Source organism: Somniosus microcephalus, chromosome 3 (assembly GCF_052327205.1).
Source record: "Somniosus microcephalus isolate GS21.2 chromosome 3, FLI_Smic_1.0, whole genome shotgun sequence".
NCBI lineage: Eukaryota > Metazoa > Chordata > Chondrichthyes > Squaliformes > Somniosidae > Somniosus > Somniosus microcephalus.
This window is the reverse complement of record NC_140989.1, coordinates 383,223,818-383,248,956: the sequence shown is the minus strand read 5'-3', so window position 1 is coordinate 383,248,956 and position 25,139 is coordinate 383,223,818. Positions and strand designations below refer to the sequence as shown.

The 25,139-nt window shown below is 45.0% G+C and overlaps 1 protein-coding gene across 1 annotated transcript in view; it reads right to left on the bottom strand.

The window, feature by feature from the left end:
- LOC147122471 (uncharacterized) overlaps positions 1–25,139 on the bottom strand; it is a 300,233-nt gene that overhangs the window by 36,332 nt on the left and 238,762 nt on the right. The window contains exon 4 of the mRNA XM_085983628.1: positions 14,073–14,278. Coding sequence (XP_085839754.1) covers positions 14,073–14,278 — 206 coding nt within the window. The remainder of the gene's footprint in view (positions 1–14,072; positions 14,279–25,139) is intronic.

Below are 25,139 nucleotides of genomic sequence, written 5' to 3'. Positions count from 1 at the left end.
TGCAAGTCTTAGGGCTGGATTTTATTAATGGGGGCGGGACTGCTGATTGTCGGGTTTCAGCCCTGCCCCCAACGACGTCCAACCAACCCACGCTATTTTCTGTTGATTGACCTTGTTAAGCCCACCCTGTGGGCTTTAAGGGAAAGCCGGTGACAGAGGACGTCAGCGTATGACGTTTCATTTATCAAAAATATTTTGACAGATGAATTATCAGCGTTTGACAGCTTAGAGAAGCTGTCAAACACTGACAATCTCTGTTCTATGGTGAGCCCTTACTGAAGGCCCACCAAAACCTATTTCAGCTGCAGAAATCAGCCGAGAATGCAGCAGCCATTCGGTCATCTCTGCCATTGAGATGAGGCACCTCCGGATCCCCAAGGGTTGATACCTGCAGAAAGAAGCAAAGGTAAGTAAACTTTTTCTAATACGTTACACTCACCTCTCATACTTACCTGTCCACACTTGCACCCATCATTCACCTCCGCGGCGGACTTTTTGATCCCTCCCACCCCCGCAGACCCACTGCTCGCCTCGCTGACACTGGCGGGGCTTCCCGACGTCGGGAAGCCCGCACTGGAAGGGGTAAAATGGGGATAAGCCTCTTAACTGCCTGTGACATTGGCTGTAATCCCCTTCCCGCCTCGAGGAGACAGGTCCCTGCGTGAGTCGGGGACCCGCCTCCCGGGAAAATGGCACGGAGGCGGGATGGGAACGGGTTCGGTACCCGCTCCCAGTTTCTGCCATTTTCCCGGCAGTCCCGCCTCCCCAGGGCTGGGAAAATTCCCCCCTTTCTTTCTAAACACCAAAAGCAGCAGGCTAGAGATAGAGCTAAGCGGCCTCACAACAAATGGATCAGAGCAAAGCTCTGTAGCCCCATCACATCCAGCCTAGAATGGCAGTGTGCAACCAGGCAGATAACATCCTCATTAATGGAATTCAAGAGGCCTGGCTAAAGTGTTTGCAAGCATCTTCAATCAAAAGTGCCCTTTCCCCGAGGTCTTTGCCATCAGTGATGCCAGTGTCCAGCTAATTAAGGTCACTCCATGTGACATAAAGAGGCTGAATGCACTGGACGCAATAAAGGCTATAGACCCAGACATCATCCAGGCTGTAGTACCTCTAGGCCCACAAAAATCAAACAGGGGTAAGAAACAGAAGTGCAAATTGAACTGAGTTGTCTGGGCCTCGTGCACCAGATAAGAACATATGATCATAAGAATTAGGAGCAGGAGTAGGCCATAGGGCCCCTCGAGCCTGCTCCGCCATTCAATAAGATCATGGCTGATCTTCGACCTCACTTTCCTGCCCGATCCCCGTATCCTTCGATTCCCCTAGAGTCCAAAAATCTAATCATCTCAGCCTTGAATATACTCAATGACTCAGCATCCACAGCCCAGATGGCCAAAGCTTGTAGGCCATATGTAGTTGACAAGTCATAGTGCAAACTTCTCAACCACAGACATTTGATAAAGTCTTTACTTACCAACACCTCACACACTGACAACAATAACATTAAAAAAGTCTTCAGATTCTCAAAATTCCCATCTACAATCTGAATGAACATGAATTCCCTTTTTGTATTGCTGTTTGTTCTCCGGATATGGGCAATGCTGGCAAGCCTGCATTTATTGCCCATCCCTAGTTGCCCTCAGAAGGTGCAGGTGGGCATTCTCCTGGAATCGCTGCAGTCCTTGTCATGGTGGTGCTCCCACAATAGTGTTTGGTAGGGAATTCCAGGAATTTGACCCAGCGATGATGAACAGCGATACATGCCCATAGCAGGATGGTGTATGAGTTAGAGGCAGACTTGGAGGCCATAGTGTTCCCATGACATTGCTGCTTTTGTCTATCTTGGTAGTAGAGTTGCAGGAGAGGGAGGTGCTGTTAAATAGCTTCAGTGAGTGGTTGCTGTGCATCCTGTGGCTCATACATACTGCTACCACAGCTCACCAGCGGCAGAGAGGTTGGAAGCTAAGTTCAGTAGCAGGAGGATCGGACAAGCAACCTTCTCTGTCCTGAATGATGTTGAGCTTGTTGAGTGTTGTTGTGGCTGCACCCACCGTGGAAAATTTTTAAGGCACCAATATAATATCTACGTTTACAGCATCAGTGGGGTTGCGAGCTCGCCCGGATATTGCTGGGGTCTCCAGGAATGAAAGATTAATCACCCGACCACCACTGCGAGCAACCCAGGAGAAAATAGGGAAGCAGAGTCCATGGGCAGTGCCCGTGCACCAATGAGAGGAGGCATAGCTTTGATGGGCGGGCACGGAGGCCAATGACAATGGGGCAAGGGCAGGTTTCTGCAAGCAGGTTAAGCTCGAGGAACAGCACCTCATCTTCCGATTAGACACTTTACAGCCTTCCGGACTCAATATCGAGTTCAACAATTTCAGATCATAACCTCGGCCCCTATTATATTTTTATATATTTTTTATCCACACTTTTGGTTTGTGCCTTTTCCTTTTTTTCCTCTCCCACATGGCAGCTGTCTCTCACTCTGCCAGCGCATTTCACACTTCATCTAGAGCCATTGTTTGTTTCTTTACCTGTCCTATTACCATCTCGTCTCACCTTGAATATCTCTTAATGTCTCTTCACCTCTCAGACCTTCCCTTTTGTTCTTTCATCCCCTCCCCCATACTTTCCTTTTAATCTGTTTCATTTCCTGCTTTTTTCTGAGTTCTGAAGAAAGGTTTCGACCTGAAACGTCGACTCTGTTTCTCTCTCCACGGATGTTGCCTGGCCTGCTGAGTTTTTCCAGCATTTTCTGTTGTTATTTAGGCTGTGCTGGAGTTTGTGTGAGCACCATGGGCATTCAAAGTCACCAAATAATAGCTGCTTGTGCTTTGGCTGCAGCAGTCCCCATTATACGGAAAGATCTAAATCTGTGAACATGCACAATGAGTGTTCCTTCGTGATGATTTTCCAGTTTGGAACATATGTGCACTCATGAAAATGGCCCTTGTGAAAATATGCTGAGTAAAGTCAAGTAGAAGGGAATAAAAAGGTGCGAGACCAGGTCAATAATGCTAGCAGGCTACAACAGATGCTTATATTGTTTGCAGACCTTTCCATGACAACTGTATTTAACCCTTCGGATGAGACGTTAAACCCCGTCTGCTCTCTCAGGTGGACGTAAAAGACCCCACGGCACTATTTCGAAAAAGAGCAGGGGAGTTATCCCCGGTGTCCTGGGCAATATTTATCCTTCAATCAACATCACTAAGACAGATTATCTGGTCATTATCACATTGCTGTTTGTGGGAGCTTGCTGTGCGCAAATTGGCTGCCGTGTTTCCTACATTACAACAGCGACTACATTCGAAAAGTGCTTCGTTGGCTATAAAGCGCTTTGGGATGTCCTGAGGTTGTAAAAGGGTGGACAGCTTTAAGTTCCTCGGAGTCCACATCACGGAAGACCTCTCCTGGTCCCACAATACCTCCTCTCTGGTGAAGAAGGCCCAGCAGCGCCTATATTTCCTAAGGAGGCTGAAGGGATGTAACCTGTCACCCCTGATCCTCTCTAACTTTTACCACTGCACAATAGAGAGCATCCTGACGAACTGTATCACAGTATGGTATGGCAGCTGTAGCTACTATGACCGGAAAGCCCTGCAGCGGGTAGTCAAAACTGCCCAACGCATTACCGGCACCCGGCTACCGACCATAGAGCACATATACCAGAAACGCTGTTTACGGAGGTCACGGACCATCATCAAAGACCCTACCCACCCCAGCCACAGTCTGTTCGCCCTCCTGCCATCTGGGAGACGCTACAGATGCATTTGCACCCGAACGACCAGATTTAGGAACAGCTTCTTTCCCAGGGCTGTCATCCTACTGAACTCCACAAATAAACACTAAAGCCTGCACATCTGCCAATGCACTTTATTATGGTTATGTTAATGTATTACAAGCCAAATGTATGTTGAATGTTTAAATGTCTTAATCTAAATGTACACTCTCGGGAGCCGCAAGCCTACATTTCGTTGTACTGCACTTGTGCACTAACAATGACAATAAAAGTTGATTATGATTATGATTACAGAGATCCAAGTCTGTCTGTCTGTCTTTCTTTCTTGCTTTCTTCACAAAACATTTTGGGGGTGAAATTGGTCTTGGGTGGCAGCACTAAGCGGGCCATGGCGATTCGTCACCCTGTTTTACGTGCCGCGCGATTTTCCTTTCCACTAACTTCAAAAATACGAAATACAAAACATAGGCACTGACAGACATCAGACCTAATTCTTGCAAATCTTCAGATTCGTCATCTCAACAAATAAAAGAACCAGTTAAAGGCAACGATATGTCGTGCTGTTCATTGGTTTATCAGGCCTACTTTACCGTTTCACGAGCTAACAACTACAGTAAGATAGTGACTTATCTAAATGTAAATTCGTAGTTAATGTTTGGTTTGGTGGAACAAGATTTGTGCAGCAAATAGTAAAGCGAGGTCACTGCAGTGTGCCGTATTTTCACACTAATGTCTTTAATCAATTTTCTCCCTTCCTCTCAACATCTTGTTGTCGGGCCTCTAGGTCATCTGCTAATCATTCAATATTTATATGTGATTTCCCGATACCCAGTCTACCCCTGCCAGTGAGGAAAATACCTTTTTTTTTCAGAATCATGGTGAGCAAAGACACTCAACTACAGGAGACTAAACCTTTCTAAGGTAAATGCAGTAACATTCGCAAAACTGTGGGCAAACGTCACGTGATTAAAATGTCACATGATATCCACATGAACGAACGTCACATGATCAAACCTCCAGGAAGATGTCCAACCAGAGTTGGCAACCCTAAACATCAGCCACCTTTATGACATCGCTAAGTAACACTGCTAATGTCGTGCCCGTAAGCCCTGAATCATGGGGTCTCAGTGGTATGAACCTATACTCAGTAGGGACTGGATTGAGATTGCCCTTTCACTGAAGACTGTCACTGTTCGGAAGGCATTTTCATCCCCATTATCTCCGGCTGGATTCATACTTCAGTCCCCAAAGAGAAAGGATTGTTTCCTAATGCACTGTGCTACAACAGGATCCTTGTCGTATGATTGCTATTCTCACACATTTGGAAGGGATCAACAAAACAGCATTCATTTGGATCTTGAGATCAGTTTTAATCTGAATTGACTCCAGCTCATTGAACTCACAGACAACGGTGCACCATTATAACTCCAACATTAATAGTTTGGCTCCGCTCCATGTTTTTATTTTTGTCAGTTCAGGTTTCGATTTCTTTGTAAACAGAGAAATCTGGCATACTTGTAAGGAATCCAAAGCCAGCCTGATTGAATTGATCAAGTGTAGGTCGGTTTGACATTTTCACTTGGCACTAATCTCGATGCTATTATGTGGTATAAAAATACCTCATTGGCAAGAAATTGGAGCTGAAACTGAAAAGTTTGGAATTGCCAGCACAGCTTCCCCCGAGTATCCATTACTACTGAGGCAGCAAGGTAACCAACCAACGTTAGTGTTAAATCCTGCTTTATCAGTGCATTTTACACTTTGAAAACTTTTAATGTATTTAACAACAGCCACCTACCCTGTTAGAAACTTAATTGTCTTTCACGGACAATTTATCGGCCCCATTCAGTTTCCTGATCAGATGGTGGCCATTCCAACATAAGACAAGGAGAAAGGGGTGAAGAACATTTAAGGAACGGCAAGAAAATATCTCCCCGCCCATAAAATGTAAGGCAAATCGAACAATGTCCAGATACAACAAGGATTCGGAATGGGACATGAACTCTTTCCCATAGACGTGGACTTGTGTCCTGTGCATTCATTTCTGCCTACAACCATATCAAGGAACAAAGCCAACAAAGTATTTAGGAGTTGCACCAAATACCAAGGGGAGGAAGTAGTGCTGTGGGATATAATGTTTGTTACTAATGTTATGCAGTGTGGTTTCAACATGCTTTGCATCCTGCTCCCAAAATGTTACCTGCAAAAATGTGACATTACAATATTTCATTATTTAAAAGAAAGAATTGCATTCATATAATGCCTTATCACGTCCCTGAGAAACGCCTCAAAGCATTTCCCATGAATTACATTTGAAGTGCAGTCACTGCAGCCAATTTGTGCAAATATCCCACGGACAATCAGATGAATGAGCAGCTAACCTGTTGTTGGCTGAGGGTTGAATGTTGATCTAGGCACATGGGGAATTCCCTGCTCTTCAAATCAGAACAGGAGGAGGCCATTCAGCCCCACGAGCCTGTTCTGCCATTCAATTAGATCATGGCTGATCTGTACCTCAACTCCGCCCTTTGATCCAAACCCCTCGATACCCCTTACCCAACAAAAATATATCAATCTCAGTCTTGAAATGTCAATTGACCGAGCTTCCACAGCCTTTATTGGGGGCGGGAGGGGAGTGGGGGTGCGGGGTGGAGAGATTGCCACGGATCTTTAGTGTCCACACTTGGTTTAATGTCACACCTGACCGCTGGCAAAGCAGCACTCCCTCAGTATTGCGCTGAGCGCCAGCTCACCTGTCTACTCGGAGCTCCGACACGGCAGGAGAGCCCCAGGTGGGCAGAGGAAACGCTTCAAGGACACCCTCAAAGCCTCCTTGAAAAAGTGCAACATTCTCTCCGACACCTGGGAATCCCTGGCCCAAGACCGCTCAAAGTGGAGGAGAAGCATCCGGGAAGGCGCCGAACACTTCGAGTCTCTTCGCCGGGAGCAAGCGGAAGCCAAGCGCAAACAGCGGAAGGAGCGCACGTCAACCCAAGCACCCCACCCACCCGCCCCTTCAACCACCGTCTGCCCCATCTGTGACAGAGACTGTAGGTCCCACATTGGACTCATCAGTCACCTGAGAACTCATTTTAAATGTGGAAGCAAGTCATCCTCGGTTCCGAGGGACTGCCTAAGAGAAGACATGTGTACTCAAATCCCGGTATGGACTTCAGTTTGGAATGCAGAACTGCTGCATATCTGTTACCAACCCAGCCATCAGCAGATACTGGCCTGGACCATTTTTTTTTTGGTGTATGTTACGGTTTTATGAGCTCCCTTAGGATGTTAGGCCTGGGACAGATTTCTCTTTTCTTCCTCATCTCCTTCCCCCTCCCCCAAAGCACGCAACCATGCCCATCTGCCAATGCAGAAGTGAGTGGAAACATTGCATTCCAAACTAAAGAGTAGCAAATTTTATAGAGTCTGCACTGCGGGGATCGGAGCATTCCTACCCTCTCCCTTCAATCTCTCTCTCTCTAGCAATCTAAGGGTACGCGCTGTGAGTTATTGGTGCCAGTGCAGCTTTTCATACTATGGAAGCACAGATCGGAAAATGAGGGACGGATTTCTGCGTGACTGACCCACGGCCCCCAATATTACTGCCCAAAACTAAATGAATGGGAAGTCCTGCATGCTGCCTGAATTCCCATTATGCGCTTCCATTGTGCAAGCCTCCGCACTGAAGTTTTGACACCGAAATTCAAGTCAAGTGCGCTATGTCATATACCATCCAATTCAACATGTAAGCAATATTCTGTTTTGATAATATAATGAAAACATAGAAACACAGAAGATAGGAGCAGGAGTAGGCCATTCGGCCCCTCGAGCCTGCTCCGCCATTTAATGAGATCATGGCTGATCATCCAAATTCAGTACCCTGTCCCTGCCTTCTCCCCATATCCCTTGATCCCTTTAGCCTTAAGAAATATATCTAACTCCTTCTTGAATATAATTAATGAATTGGCCTCAACTGCCTTCTGTGGTAGAGAATTCCACAGGTTCACCACTCTCTGGGTGAAGAAATTCCTCCTCATCTCAGTCCTAAATGGCTTATCCCTTATCCTTAGACTGTGACCCCTGGTTCTGGACTCCCCGACCATCGGGAACATCCTTCCTGCATCTAGTCTGTCTAGTCCTGTTAGAATTTTATAAGTTTCAATGAGATCCCCTCTCATTCTTCTAAACTCCAGCGAATATAAGCCCAATCGACCCAATCTCTCCTCATACGTCATTCCTGCCATCCCAGGTATCAGTCTGGTGAATCTTCGCTGCACTCCCTCCATGGCAAGAACATCCTTCCTCAGAAAAGACTGAAAAAAATGAATCCTTGTGCACAGATGTAAATAAAATGGTGACACCACAGTACATTATTTTGCAAATCATGCTGACCACAATATGGATTTGGAAGTTTTTGTTAAGGTTTTTCAAATTGGAATCTACTTTGCCATCTGCCATGATGGTGACATCATTAAATTTACCCCCATGATCCGCTTCATAAATTCTTCCCAGACATCCTATAGCTCTGGATTGAAATGATTTTCAAATATGTTTAACGACAGATTGACCGAATGCAAAAACTGCTTCACTTCAGTAATCGCTGCATAAATGGCTAAACGCCGACAGTCAGACCGCTGCTTCACCCCATGTGGAGAAGGATGTCAATCTAATGCTCTCTGCACCAGTGGGATTATAGGACCTATCGTTCATCTTCCAGGACTACAGTGGACTGTGGGTTAGTTGCCCCACGCAACACCACTAGCTGTGCTACAAAATGGAGAGGTCGGTGTAAAGGCAGCATTCTGGAACAGGGATGCTAACACATCTTCCATTAGCATTGTCAGTTGTGGTTAAAGTTGGCTGAACTCTTCCTTCTGACTTGTGTCTAGTCCTGATGCTCCAGCCATCATGAGGTGTGGGACAAGCTTGATGGACCAGCTGGTTTTTTCCTGCCCATTAATTTTGTATGTTTGTAATCCTTTGGTGGCATTTTTGCATTACTGTAATAGAAATTTTTAAGTGTATGGGCGAAATACAGAAGAGTGGATGGTTGGCAGAGCGGGACAACAGACTGTAAGGCAATCTTGGAGTTCAGATAACAAGCTCACATGGTTTGTTATGTGCTCTGTGCCTCACGATTATCATCAAGTCTGTTAATGTAGCCACAATCGCCCAGGGTTCTGTATATAACACAGATGGATGGCCCCAACTATTGCCATTTCCCGGCTGTTTTTCCCTAAATAAACATTTTAGACCAATAGGGGGAAAAATTGGGTTGGTTTGTGCCTCTCGTTAGTGCCCCCGGGGGGCGTTAACAGGCCGCAAATCCCCTAGTGCCCGGGTGCGCCGCCACTAACGCCTCCCGCGAAATTCAGTGGGAGGTTTGTGGTGCTATTAGCCGGTAGCACCCCACGGCGCTGCGCAACTGGCAATTATGTCATCGCCAAGCGACGCAACCCCTTAGCGCCCCGTGACAGAAGTCAGCATCCCGCGAAGCTGCCACGGTCGAGGTCAGCGACAGCCTCGCGGGTCGCGAACCGGTCTGACCTCCTCTCGTGAGGCGGTAATTAAAAGGGAAGCCCGGCTGCGCCCTGCACCGAGGTCGGCCCCTCGTGGCGGCCCTTTGCATGGGCCGTGGCCACCATCGCGCAGCCCGGCACCGCGTCTCGGTGCCGGGCTGCGGCCATGGGACCACGCCGCCCTGGTGGGCTAGTGGAGGCCGTCCAACGGCCTGCAGAGTGCGCAACACCCCTCCCCTTTAACGGAAGTGGAGGGGCAATGAAACACGTCAGCGCTATGCGGAGCAGCCACATAGTGCTCCGACACTACCGCGCCTTGCGACCCAGACACCGCCTGTCAGGAAGTGGAGTGCCCGAGATAGCGCTCCGCTTCCTTGCTGGGGCGGTAAGCCCAATTTAATCGGCCAGAGCAGTACTCCCATGCCGGGCGCTAAATGGTTGGCGCTAATTCGGTTACCGCCCCCAAATGGGGCGTAACCAAATTTCTCCCCCATAATAATTATTCTTGTTTTCTTGCCACTTTAGGTTAACAAAAAGGTTTACTCAGAATTACATAGAAATTACCAGACGGAATTAGGCTGCTTGGCCCGTGTTGGTGATTACCCTCCACATGAGCGGTAATCCCATGTGCCTTCTCTTTCTCATATCCCTTTATTTCCCCCCTTCCTTCAACCACCTACAAAACCTATTGTTGACATAAGGGCGGAACCTCCAACTTCGGAGGGGGCTGAAAACGGGTGGTAGTGGATCAGTGGCCCATTATAAACCCCGCCCAATTTCCTGTCCATTGTAGTCAAAACTGAAGTAAAATTGGACGGGCTGTTTAATGGCAGCTCAATGCAATAGTGCCCAAGTTACCCTGCCAACACTGAAACTTCCCCCCATGGTCTCTGCTTCAACTCATTGACATTCCAAAGCATTACAACTCTCTGTGGAAAGAAGTTTCTCCTGCTCTCTGAACTAAATCTCCCATTTCATCTTATATTTTATGTTCCCTCGTTCTGGACCAGCCCCCCACCCACCCCCACAGGAAACAGCCTGTTTCTATCTATCCAGCCCCATCGCTTCATAATTTTAAACATCTCTATCAAATTACCCTGTTATGTACTCTGCTTCAAATGAAAATTCTTTCTTTGTATTCCTCACCCCAGGCAGCATCTAGTGAACCTCATTGTACAATCTCGATTGTCTCACCATCTTCCTTATAGTGTGGAGCCCAAAAGTGCTCACAGTATTCCAACTGTGGTCTTACGAAGGTTTTATATAGATTCACCCTTACATCTTAACTTTTACATTCTATACCTCTTGCTATAAAACCCAGTATTCCATTAACTGTTTTTATGGCCTTATCCATTTAAGATGCTGCATTTAATGGGCCTGAATTTGTGGTTGGCGGCTTCCTGCGGGCAGATGTCTCCGAACCACAATAAATCTACGAGCCCACCTGATAGTCCTGGATCCACAGAGACTCGGGCTCCTGGGCCTGTCCGTGTAGGCCTGCGTAGAGGCCCACGTGTCCCGGGGCGCAGGCGGTTCGCTAGCGCCTCTGGGATCATGTGGGCCAGCCCAACCAATCAGAAAGGGGATTCCCATTGTGTTTATGGAGATTCCATTTACGTACAGGATCCCCATAAGCATGAATAGAAATCACCCAAAAAACACATCTACACAGCACTGAAATAAAAAAAAACCATTACATGTTTAAAATTAATTAAAATACAATTTAATTAAACATTTAAAACAAAAATGTAATTTATTGAAAAATAAATTTAAACATTTAAGGGGGCTAAAAATAACCTATAACTAATTTAAATTTTTTTTAATGTTTAAATAATTAAATTAAAAAATATATATATTTATTTAAACTCTTACACTGGTAAAAGAAGGCCCTACGTAAGAGTTTCACGGGCATCCGCTGGGCAGTAGTTGGGCAAATAGCCCAACTCTCCGCCAGCGAATATCCATTTCCTGGGAATGCGGAGTGCGGAGGATCTGTCAAGATCGCAAGTTCCGGGTTTTTGCGCATGCACAATAGGTCCCGGAAAATCAAGGCCAATGTTTTGTGAATCTGAACCCCTAAATTCCCCTGCTCGTCAACATCATCCACCATTCAAAATATAATTACCTTTTTTTAAGCAAAATGTACCACCTCACACTTACTGACACTGAATTCCATCTGCCACGTTTTTGCCATCTTATTAATATTGCAAGCTGCCTTTGGTCCTCAGAATGATTTACCATGCCTCCTTATTTTAGTATCATCTACAAATTCAGACACCACTCCCTCGAGCCCTATAGCTAAGCCATTTAAAGACAACTGATTGGGAGACATTATGGGCTGGATTTTGATTGAGGAGGCGGGACTACAACTTTTGGGGTTGTAGTCCCGCCTCCATCGAGTTGTGGCCAACCCACGCGATTTTCACTTGATTGCCCTTGTTGAGCCCGCCCAGCGGGCTTAGCAGGTCAGTTAAGGACCACCCGGCAACAGGTGACGTCACAGATTGACATTTCATCTGTCAAGAGCTTTTGACAGATGAAATATCAGCATTTGACAGCTCTTTGAAGCTGTCAAACACTGACAATCTGTACTCGAAGTTAATTCCTTCCTCTCAGGCTGATTTAGAGATCTCTCCAGAACAGAAAGCTGAATGCTGCAACTTTTGACAGCTCGGGGCCATTCTGCTTTCTGTGCCGGTGAGATGAGGGACTCCCGAGACCTGAAGGAAGGAAGGCTGTAAAGGTAAGTAAATGTAAGTAAAACTTCTTTAAACACACCAAACACACTTACCTCTGAACCCATGCACCCATCACTCACCTGAACACCGGTCATCTCAAACCCTCCAAGCCCTTCAGCCTGACGGTCCACCTCACTAACTTGGCGTGGTTTGGCGCCGTCAGGAATCCCACACTTTAGCAATAAAAATAGGGATTATGCTAAAAATGGCATGTTAACTACCTGTTAACAGGCAGTTAATTGGCACCAATCCCCTTCCCGCCTCGGGGAGGTGGGTCCCAGTGCGGGTCGGGTATCCACCTCCTTTGAAACTGGCATGGAGGCAGGTTGGGGGCGGGATGGGTTCGTGCCCCTATATTTTGAGATTTTAACCCCCCACATGCCTCCAATCCCGCCTCCCTGGACCAATGAAAATCCTGCCCTTTGTGTTTATTCAGTTATAAGTTGAGAATTTGAGATCTGACTTGTGTGGAGTATAAACACCGTCATGGGCCTCTTGGGCCGAATGGCCTGTTTCTGTGCGTAAATTCTATTGTAATCATTGCATTGTTTTGACTGAATGAAAAATGACAGACCGAGGTGAATTTATAGAATTCTTTTTAATCACATCTCAGTGAAACGTTTCAAAGCGCATCATACACAACAAATTACTTTGAAGTGCAATGACTGTTGGCAGATGTGGTCGCCCCTTTTAGCACACAGCAATGTCCCACAGAATCATTTTAGTGATTGTGTTGGTTTGAGGGTGGAATGTTGGCCGGAATATCAGGAGAACGCCTTGCTCTTTCTCAAGTAATGCCATGGGATTATTCTCAGACCGGAACATTCGGGGAAGGGGGGTGGATGACAGCTGAAGAGCATCGGAGCCCCGATCGCAGTTAAAAGAAACGCCAATCTGAGAGAGAATGGTTTTTACTTCCTCAGTTAGTTCCCAGTCTTTCTTTTAGTGCGTAATGTATTCATATACAAGCTCGCAAGTCCTTTGCTGCTCAGCACTCCCGCAGTGTAACCAGTCAGATGGTAGTTTCACAGCTCCCTCTAAATGGGCAATGTAATCACAATCTCCACAAAATTGTAGCAGCAGTCACTGCAGAAAGTGACTCACTTATGTCATTGTCATTTTATTGCAAAGTGGCTCATCTCGAACATTTCTCTGAGGCAAAACGGCAGGATATCACATTGGAGTGCGTCCCCGTTTCTGCCATCTTTTTTTGGATTGAAGTTTATCATAAATGGGCTCAGCTCATAATCCCAGGACAGAATATTTGAGAAAGTCTAGTTATTTTAATGTCTAGTGATGTATATGTATTATTAAATATCCAAATCGGACTCGGGTAGTGCAGGACACAACCTTGTGTCGTGCAATGTGTTATATGTGTACTGGGAGTTTAATCATTGCACAATGCTTCTGCGTGGCTCTAAGGCATGGTCCTAATGTGCAGCACTTAATCAAAAAATGAAATTAAATAACCAAAACGCCGAGGTGATGAGAGTTAGTAAAAATTACTGTTAGAGAATTACATTCACTATATCATTTTGATATCAAAAGTTGTTCCACGTGACAATTTCACGAAGTGTCAACTCTGCTGGCAGTAATTGTGCTATTGCTGTATTAGAAGGAATCCCATCTTAATTAAAACAAATAACTCTTCAACAGCTAATACCATTTCCAGCTAATGTACAAGTAAGGACTAGGACAATTGGACTGCACACAATCTTGTGACCCGCTTGTGCACTGACACAAGTGCACCAATGGTGAGCACACGGTTTCTGTTTCAGTGCGTAACCGAGCGTGATGAATCCCTCATTGCACATCAGATTACACGCTTACTGAAGGTAGAACATTAAGCATGTGTGAACGTGTAATGTTCAACATACTCTGCAGCAACACGGTAGCTCTTAGCAAATGAGTTTTTCAAGCGGCTTATTATTTATCAACAATGCGGTGTGTTTTCCTGAAGCCTTTGGGGGAGGAAGCTGTACTGGAGTGCAGGTGCTCAGCGCGTAAAAAGAGTTCATTTGCAACCAACAATAAAAGCCAACCCCTCTCTCTACTCACTTGATCAGGAAGGTTTCTGAGAGCAGTCCGAAACAAATGGATGCTGCTTTGAACAGCGAATGGGGCGGAGGGTCGTCGAAGGCTGTCATCATCCTGTACACGGTGAACGGCACAACAGCCATCAGGCCCAAGATTACCGCGAGAATCATCCAATTCTGCCAGCGGACGGCAACAAGCTTCCACGCCGAGCCATTCTGCAGGTGGTACTATGGACACACAGAGAGAGTTGTTACAATGCGCTGCCTCTGAAAGGGTGGTGGAAACAAATTCAACAGTAACTTTCAAAAAGGGAATTCGATAAATACTTGAAGGGGGAAAATGTGCAGGGGCTACAGGGAAAGGACAGGGGAGTGGGGCTAGTTGGATCGCTCTTGCAAAGAGCTGGCACAGGCACGGTGGGCCGAATGGCCTCCTTCTGTGCTGTTATCAATCTATGACTCCATGAAAACAAATATCTTAATGTGTTTGGTGCTATGAACATAAATAGCCTATAGCCAGAAAAAACAAGACTGCAAAACAGCACAGCAATAACTCACGTCTGATGACTTCTAATTATTACTGCAATTCATTTTGCAAAGTTCAAATAAAATTATAGTTGCAAGTACATATTGGTTTACTCAACAACTCTGCCAGTTGTAAATCTATCCTAATACTATCTTATGAGAGAATAGGATAACGTATTAAACATGCAACTGTGCATGCATCGTTATATATTACTAAACCAGTGAAGATGATCTTTATTATATACGGTATTTATATTCTACAGCTTGCAAGCCTCCAGCAAGAGCTTTAAATCTGTTACGGCAGACAGTATTGTATATTAATCCATATTTTAAAATGAAATTATGTTTGTTGTTTTCTTCTACTACATAAGGTAAGGATGGTTCAAAATAAGGAACAATAAACTCTAGCCAGCTTTTACTAAATTGCCCTGTAGAAAAGCCGAGCTGGTTTTTTTAAAAAAGCTAACAGGAATGCATCACGTGGTTTAAGTCAAACCCTCATTGGGTGTTTATTTTCTCATTACCGTCTTAAAGTCCCCCTTTAAAATAATTTAAGAATCAAGAATGGATATGTAAAGGAATTCTTTTTTTTGCCCAATTTGCTCCTTCTTCTTTGCTCTGCGCTCCTCCAACTCTTGCCTTTTGCTCATCCCCATTTCCTTCTCTCCACCATTGACAGCCGCACCTTCAGCTGTCTTAAGCCCCAAGCTTTGATGTTTCCTCCCTAAACTCTATGGGGGAAAAATTCAGTATCGCCCTGTTCAGGGCGCCATTATTGGCCGTGCACAAAGTTTAGCGCCTGGCGCTAATTATTGCCTCCGATGGCAAACTTGGCTTTTATTGTCCCTGGAGGTGATTGGAGCGCTAAATCAGGCGCTTCACACCTGTCTTAAGGCGCAAAGTCTGAGGAGCGAGGCGCTACCTCAGAGCGCTGGTGAAGCAAGGAAGTGCATATCCAAAACTCCTTCACACAGCGTTGAATCTCTCCAGAAGTCTCTCTCTCTCTCTCTCAGAATGCGTGGTGCACAAATGTCACCAACAAAAAAAAGCAGGAAGCAGTCGCCTTTAAATCGCGCTCCTCCAGTCCCTTCCTGACTGCAAAACACTCCCCTCAACCTGTCGTTGCTAGCGGCAGGTGGTAAGGCCACTCAATATCTGGTCCGGGGCGCTACCGGGGCATTGCACACTCGACTGACGTCACGATCTGCCGGCGCAGGAGGTTGTGGCGGTAGTGTTTAGCACCGCCGCTGTAAAATGTCTAGTTAATTTCGCGAGCAGCGCAAACATCGCTGCGCCCAGGCGCTAGATGCTTTGTGCCCCATTAGCGCCCTCTTAAGGCGCTAACGGGAGGCGCAAACAACTGAATTTCCCCCCCTATGACTCTATGGCCTCTCTACCTCTCTCTCCTCCTTTAAGACCTACCTCTTTGACCAAGCTTTTGTTCACTTGTCCTAATATCTCCTTATGTGGCTCGGTGTCAAATATTGTTTGATAATCGCTCCAGCAAAGTGCCTTGGGTCGTTTTACTACATTCAAGGCGCTTTATAAATGCAAGTTGTTGTTGAAGGCACTGACTCGGGTTAGAGTGCCAACAATTCCAACAACATTCCAGTACCTCACCACCCTTCATGTGTCAGCTGAGAGAGCAATGCCAGGCGATTTGACCACAGAAGGTATTGTGACTGAGCCCGGTACTGCCCATGCCAATGGCCACACACACGTGCACTTTCCAGTAGGGGCGTCACTGGACAGTAAACAGGCGGGGCGGGGGGTGATGCTGGATACATTTTCCCTTCCCTCACCGAAGTGTGCTGAGGCCAGCTGAGGCACATCAAGTGCAGTCCCAGTGATCAGCTAATAGCACAGACTGGGAATTAAACATGGCATCTTCCTGGCCTGTACGATTCTCAGGTGGATGTAAAAGATCCCGCGGCACTATTTCGAAGAAGAGCAGGGGGGTTCTCCCTGGTGTCCTGGCCAATATTTATCCCTCAAACAAAATCACGAAAACCGATTATCTGATCATTATCACATTGCTGCTTTCTTTTATACAGCTTAGTGCTGCACCTTTAGCAGCATTTGGAAATTAAATAGTTAAAACTGAAATTAAAGGGCAGCTGTCATTAAGGCTCACACATGGTCCATTGGTAGGATTCAGATCTCATTCTTATCACTCTATAGCTGGCAGAACATTGAGCCTGCAGCTAGCCTGCCTGCGAAAGGCTGCTTTCACCTCTGTATCTGACCAGTCTTGCACCTGAGCTCCTCATAGTCTTCTTGGGTCGGTATGCAGCGCCTCATGTGAACTCTCTTAAGCAAAACCACCGTGCACTTCCTCCAACAGGGATTAAAACTGGAGAGTTTGCCTGATGTTTCAACATCATTTAATTAGTGCCCTAAATTCATTTGCAATGCACACTACACACTGTAGGCTGTTGTCCATGAATTAGTTTCTATGTGGCAAGTGCCGTCAAGCTATCTGTGATTTTTTAATGTAACAGCGGGCCCCAGTAATGGCTCACTGATAACTGAATGCATCTATCTTCATTACCTGGTCATTTCTGCTTCGGTTTGCTCTGCTGCTCGTAAAGGATATGTGTCTGTGTGAACGGCACAATCAAGCCTTCATCCCAAGCAGATTCAGAACTTTCACTCATTTATTCTTGACTTCTCTTAATTACATTTTTATTAAAAATGCAATCGTTCATGATGACACATTCCCGTGAAGAGGGTTGTTGCTCACAGGGAGATTCACTTCATTTCTGGGTTATCTGTGCAACTATTATCAGCATGAAATACAGTAAGTTGAGTTTTTTATGATATATATACATATATATAAAACCCTGCTAACTTTATTAATGTGCTGACAATTCTATAGCTTTTTTTGGATACTAAGGGAATCACGGGATATGGGGATAGTGCAGGAAAGTAGAGATGAGGTAGAAGATCAGCCATGATCTTACTGAACGGCGGAGCAGGCTCAAGGGCCCGAATGGCCGACTCCTGCTCCTATTTCTTACGTTCTTTTTCCCCAGTGTTATTACCTGTACCATAGTGTCACCAGGTAGGATCGTGTGACCAGCTCCTGATTCATAGTGTATCTATATATATGCACCAGAACAACATAAAAAAAACTCAGCCAGATTTTATTAACGCTGATTCAGACTGTACACATACTGTAAAACGCCTACTGTCAGAAATAGTTTGCATTCTGGCCATTTTCACACTGAGCACTCAACAGTTCTTCCAAGGGCAATAATGTGAGACTGCATTAATAGTCATCGCAGGTCACTGCGCTGCTAGAGAGTGGCCATCAAATAGAAAGTCTAGCACTGCTGATAACGCACATTAAATATGGAGGCCGGTTGCAATATGACTACTGCACTGGAGTATCAGCCTAGATCATGTTTTCAAGTGTCTGGAGTGGGACTTGAACCCACAACCTTCTGATTCAAAGGCAAGAGGGCTGCCACTGAGAAGACCTAAAGCAGTATGCCATTAAAAGTTTCACCACAACTTGACTAGCGCTACTTCTTTCAATGCATAATCCTTTCACTTAGTCATACTTTCAAAAGGGATTTCTACACACACTTCCAAATTCTAAACCATTGGAAATTAGTAATAGAAACATAAAAACATAGAAAATAGGAGCAGGAGGAGGCCAATCGGCCCCTTGAGCCTGTTCCACCATTTAATGAGATCATGGCTGATCATCCAAATTCAGTACCCTGTCCCTGCTTTCTCCCCATATCCCTTGAACCCTTTAGCCTTAAGAAATATATCTAACTCCTTCTTGAATATATTTAATGAATTGGCCTCAACTGCCTTCTGTGGTAGAGAATTACACAGGTTCACCACTCTCTGGGTAAAGAAATTCCTCCTCATCTCTGTCCTAAATGGCTTACCCCTTATCTTTAGACTGTGACCCCTGGTTCTGGACTCCCCCGCCATCGGGAACATCCTTCCTGCATCTAGTCTGTCCAGTCCTGTTAGAATTTTATAAGTTTCAATGAGATCCCCTCTCATTCTTCTAAACTCTAGTGAATATAAGCCTAATCGGCCCAATCTCTCCTCATATGTCATTCCTGCCATCCCAGGTATCAGTCTGGTGAATCTTCACTGCACTCTCTCCATGGCAAGAACATCCTTCCTCAGATGAGGTGACCAAAACTGCACACAATACTCAAGGTGTGGTCTCACCAAGGCCTAATGGAAGCAAAATCAAGCTGGTGTTGAAATGTTTGTCCAGCAGGCAATCCTTGCTGCTATGATACTTTCCAGTAATTCCTAAGGAGCCCAGCACTGTATGTTAGTTCTCAATGGCCGTAGGTGTCAGCTGTGGCTCAGTGGTAGACCTCTTGCCTCTGAGGTTGTGGGTTCAAGTCCCACTCCAGACACTTGGGCACATAATCTAGGCTGACACTCCAGTGCGGCACTGAGGGAATGCTTCACTGTCGGAGGTGCCACCTAAAATGTGCTATATAAATGTAAGTTCTTTATTTTTTTCATTCTTACCCAGGCTGTATTTAGGAAATACCTTTCAAAAATGACGCATCCTTCACAAGTTTGTTAATGCACTGAACAAAAAAGTGCAGGATAAAGCTCCTCAAAGCTCATTTAAAGTATAGCCCCGAGATAAACTCATTCTCAAATATGTAATTTGAGAATATTATATGGATGCAAACAAAGATATTTTGCAAACTAGGCTGACAACCTGCCAAAATGTGTCAGAAGTTAAGAGGGCAATTTTATGAATACCAACATTCAGTTTGTCAGATAGTATTAAATAAATGAAGAGATTTCAGGGGACTGGTATGTACGTCTTTACACGAATAGTCTTCAGCCGTAATTCTCTTTCAATATATTACTGGCTTTATGGCCTTGTGGGTCAAGGCAACTATCGAGAGGTCAAAAAACTGTGCCAAGAAGCTACAGTGTCCGCAGAAGGAATGTAATTATGTTTTTTTTAAAATTCCTGACAAAGAAAGAAAGTCAGACAAACATCTTTTGACCTGTAAAAGCTCTTAGGCTGAGAGGAACATGAGATCATGGACAAATTAGAGGCAGCTTTGGTAATTTAGCACTAAATGCAACTTAGGCATTGAACATCATCTTTTGTTAAATGTTTTATTAGCACCAAAATGCAAGCCAGTTTAACATAACATTTCAAATAGAGTTCCAACAATCATTTGACTGTGATAACAGTGAATAATAAAATAATTTGCACTAATTATATCAAAAAGATTGTTGGTTTGTCATTTCACAACCCTCCTGTTTTTCCTTTTATTTTTCTTATACATTTGGGATGTTTTTCTTCTGCCAGATATAAAGTGGATCCTTTTTTTTTGGACAGATTTGCTTTTTTTTGTCAGAATGGACAACTTTCAAATCTCAAGAGATCCCTTCTCCGGCGTGGGTTTTATGTAGCTCTATGTAAAAATCTCCTGTGCCGCATTAAATCTATGACATGCTGCTGATACCCCCTGGTCTCTCCAAACATCTTTTGCAAAGTGGTGGCATTCAGCCAAAGCCAAACTGCAGATAAAAACAAAAAAATAAACTCATGGAACTTGGGAAAGAGTGAACCGGCCTCCAGCCTGAGTCTATCAATGGAAAAAGCCAAAACAAATCAAACACAGAGTCAAAGCAAATTCCTAAAACTGCTGATTCCTATATCAGAGTCAATAGAAAGTGACTAGAATGAAGGCTTTAACGTGTCAGCCGTGGTTCAATTGCTAGCACCCTCGCCTCTTGAGTCAGAAGCTCATGAGGTTCAAGACCCACTCCAGAGACTTGAGCACAAAATCCAGGCTGACACTCCAGTGCAGCGCTGAGGGAGTGCTGCACTCTCGGCGGTGCTGTCTTTCGGATGAGATGCTACACCGAGGTCCCGTCTGCCCTCTCAGGTGGACGTAAAAGATCCCACGGCACTATTTCGAAGAAGAGCAAGGGAGTTCTCCCTGGTGTTCTGGCCAACCTTTATCCCTACCAGTATCACTAAAGCAGATTATCTGGTCATTATCTCATTGCTGTTTGTGGGACCTTGTTGTGGTTGCAAATTGGCTGCTCCATTTCCTACATTACAACAGTGACTACACTTCAAAAGTTCTTCAATGATTGTAAAGTGCTCTGTGATGTCCTGAGGTCATAAAAGATGCTATATGAATGAAAGTATTTCATTCTCTTTGTAATTGTGAGAATGGTTGCATTTTAATCTGGACACAACCATCCAGGTCGCATTTGCTGTAGTTGCTCTAATTGTCCTAGAATATTTTAACATTGGTGAACAGGACAGGGTAGATTTTCAACTTGCTGCCTGGGCAATACAACTTGTGATGTGTGTTGTGTATGTACTTTTAAGAGAATAACTGGTCTCAGACTGCAGTACCGGCAGTGACCACCCCTGTATAAAAGGCGCTATTGAGCCTCTGTGTTTTAGTTTCACTATTGACTTCCACCAGTAAAGACTTACTTTGTTCACTCCTGCTGTCCGTGTCTCAATTATTCACGGACGTAACAATGTGGATCAGCTGTACATTATAGAAACTGCTCGATTTTCCTTTTCATTTATATCCTAACTCACACCAAATCCCAATCACCTATCACTCCGTGCTTGCTGACGTACTTTGGCTCCTGGACTAGCAATGCCTCGATTTTAAAATTCTCATCCTTGTGTTTAAATCCCTTCATGGCCTCGCTCCTCCTTATCTCTGTAATGTCCTCCAGCCCTATAACCCTCTGAGAGCACTGTGTTCCTCCAATTCTGGCCTCTTGTGCGTCCCCACTTCCTTCGCCCCACCATTGGCCGTCTGGGCCCTAAGCTCTGGAATTCCCTCCTTAAATCTCTCCGCCTCTCCACTTCTCTTTCCTCCTTTAAGACACTCCTTAAAGCCTAGCTCTTTGACCAAGCTATTGGTCACCTGTAATAATATCTCGGTTTTTGGCTCGGTGTCAATTGTTGTCTGATTACACTCCTGTGAAACGCCTTGTTTTACTACATTAAAGGTGCTATATAAATGCAAGTTGTTGTTGTTATTGTTGTTGGATAAAGCAGGGAGACATTACAAGTGGCAACAAACGGAACAGGGAATGGGACCAATCTACTTTTACATGATGTATCATTCAGTCTCAAACAGAACCAAATCACTGACCTCGAATGCAGCAAAATGTAAATGCCTTTTGTATTTGTGCTATCATCTCTAGTAGCCATTGCGAATGAACTCTGAGCCTATGTAAAAGCTTTGCCTTAGTCTTAGAATTAGAATCAGACTGCCTTGGATTTGTGACTTAGTTTTGATCTCCTCTATAGTGGAAGATGGAGCAAGAAGTTATAAAAACTGCCACTGTAGATTGATAAAGTAAGAATTAAAAAACATTATTTTAAATTCATTCCTGGGATGTGGGTGTCGCTGGCAAAGCCAGCATTTATTGCCACCCCTAATTGCCCTTGAGAAGGTGGTGGTGAGCCTTCTTGAACCACTGCAGTCCGTGTGGTCAAGGTACTCCCACAGTGCTGTTAGGTAGGGTGTTCCAGGATTTTGACCCAGCGACGATGAAGGAACGGCGCTATATTTCCAAGTCAGGATGATGTGTGACTTGGAGGGGAATTGGAGGTGGTGGTGTTCCCATGCGCCTGCTGCCCTTGTCCTTCTAGGTGGTAGAGGTCGTGGGTTTGGGAGGTGCTGTCGAAGGAGCCTTGGTGAGTTCCTGCAGTGCATCTTGTAGATGGTGCACACTGCAGCCACGGTATGCCGGTGGTGGAGGGAGTGAATATCAAAAAAGTTAAGGATGAGAATAGGCCATTCAACTCATCGAAACTCATCTTTCTGCTATCTTACCTCTCCCATTATGGCATCCAGCCGTACTTCGAATGTCCCTAATATTTTCGCCTCTTCTATCCCACCCGGCAGATTATTACAAACATTTATCACTGTGAGCCAAGACATGTTTCACTAATTTAAATGTATGTTCTCTTGTCCTGCAATCTTTACTCCATTTGAAGTAATATTCTATACCTTTTAATATTTTATATTCCTTGATGAAGTACCTCCTTAATTTTTTTCTTTCAGATCTTACTAGATGTACAGCATGAGCTTCTCTGATCTTCCAACAGCTCATTCCCTTCACATTTGCGATCAGTCTTGTTGCTCTTCTCTGCAACCTCTCCAGTGTTTGAATATGTTTTTTGTGGCATAATGACAAGAATTGAACACAGTATTCAAGTGTGGTCTGTCTGTTGTATTGTTCCATCCCAGCATTACCTCTGGAGATTTGTACTTTAAAAAATTCAGCCTTGGGATGAGGAAGTCGCTGGCGAGGCCAGCATTTATTGCCCATCCCTAATTGCCCTTGAGAAGGTGGTGGTGAGCCGCCTTCTTGAACCGCTGCAGTCCGTGTGTTGAAGGTACTCCCATGGTGCTGTTAGGTTCTGAGAGTTCCAGGATTTTAACCCAGCGACGATGAAGGAACGGTGATATACTTCCAAGTCAGGATGGTGTGTTACTTGGAGGGGAACTTGGAGGTGGTGGTGTTCCTATGCACCTGCTGCTGTTGTCCTTCTAGGTGGTGGAGGTCGGTGGTTTAAGAGGTGCTGCCGAAGAAGCCTTGGCGAGTTGTTGCTCCAGTGTACGCCACTGTTCTGGCTATATATCCCAATATTCTATTTTTCCATCACTCGCAGGTCCCTTTCTAAGTCTCCCTCTGCCTATACAACCCCATTCATTGTATGCTTACGATACGTATTTTTTGATGGACGTAAAAACTTTACATTTCTTAGTGTTGAATTTCACTTGCAATTTCTGCTCAATTAGATCACCAAGTAAAATCCTCCTATAAATCTTTTGCTGCATCCTCTATCACTGTTTAGTGTTATCAATAATTTGATGAACTTACATTTCCAGTCATTAATGCCCAATAATGGTCCATGTACAGACCCATGAGAGACTCCAGTCAACATTTCCCCAAAGTCTCTAGGGTTGATTTTCCACTTTGGCTTTCCCGGTGAACACCAGGAAGTTGCACACCCCAGGATGCGATTTTCCCATCCACTAAAATGAATAGATGGAAAACCACAGGCTAACAATGCGCTATTTCCCAATATGTGCTCCGGCCTGTGCAAGAATGCCAAAGCAGGAAAATCTTCGCTTCCATTTCCTATTTTTGAACCAATCCCATTTTCTACCATGGATTCTTATGGCTTCTAGTTTAATTGGAGTCCCCATCTCTGTAACCTCCTCCAGTCCAAGAAGCCTCCGAGATCTCTGCGCTCCTCCAACTCTGGCCTCTTGCGCATCCCTGATTTTCTTCGCTTCACGATTGGCAGCCATGCCTTCAGCTGCCTCATTCCGAAGCTCTGGAATTACCTCCTTAAACATTTCCGCCTATCTCTACTTCTCTCTCCTCCCTCCCTAAACATTTCCGCCTATCTCTACTTCTCTCTCATAAGAACATAAGAACATAAGAAATAGGAGCAGGAGTAGGCCAATCGGCCCCTCGAGCCTGCTCCGCCATTCAATAAGATCATGGCTGATCTGATCCTAACCGCCAATCTACTATCACAGAACCATCTCCTGAATCTAACAGAATTAGACACACGAAATAGGAGCAGGATCAGGCTACACGGCCCCTGGGCCCGCTCCGCTACCCACAGGGCCATGACCGATCCGAACCTAGACTCATGTCCAAATTCCTGCCCGCTCCCCGTAACCCTTAATTCCCTTTACTTCTAGGAAACTGTCTATTTCTGTTTTAAATTTATGTAATGATGTAACTTCTACAGCTTTTTGGGGCAGCATATTCCATGGACCTACCACCCTCTGAGTGAAGTAGTTCCTCCTCATCTCAGTTTTGAAAGAGCAGCCCCTTATTCTAAGACTATGCCCCCTAGTTCTAGTTTCACCCATCATCGGGAACATCCTCCCCGCATCCACCTGATCCAACCCCTTCACAATCTTATATGTTTCAATAAGATCGCCTCCCATTCTTCTGAACTCCAATGAGTAGAGTCCCAATCTACTCAACCTCTCCTCATATGTCCATCCCCTCATCCCCGGGATTAACCGAGTGAACCTTCTTTGTACTGACTCAAGAGCAAGTATGTCCTTTCTTAAGTATGGACACCAAAACTGTATGCAGTATTCCAGGTGCGGTCTCACCAATACCTTGTACAACTGAAGCAATACCTCCCTATTTTTATATTCTATCCCCCTAGCAATGAAAGCCAACATTCCATTGGCCTTCTTAATCACTTGCTGCACCTGCATACTAACCTTTTGAGTTTCGTGCACCAGGACCCCCAGATCCCTTTGTACTTCAGTACTTTCCAGTTTCTTGCCATTAAGGTAATAACTTGCTCTACGATTTTTCCTGCCAAAGTGCATAACCTCACACTTTCCAGTATTGTATTCCATCTGCCAAATCTCTGCCCACTTACTTAGCCTGTCTATGTCCCCTTGCAGGTTTTTTATGTCCTCCTCACTCACTACTTTCCCTCCCATCTTAGTATCATCTGCAAACTTTGATATGTTACACTCGGTCCCCTCCTCCAAATCGTTAATATAGATTG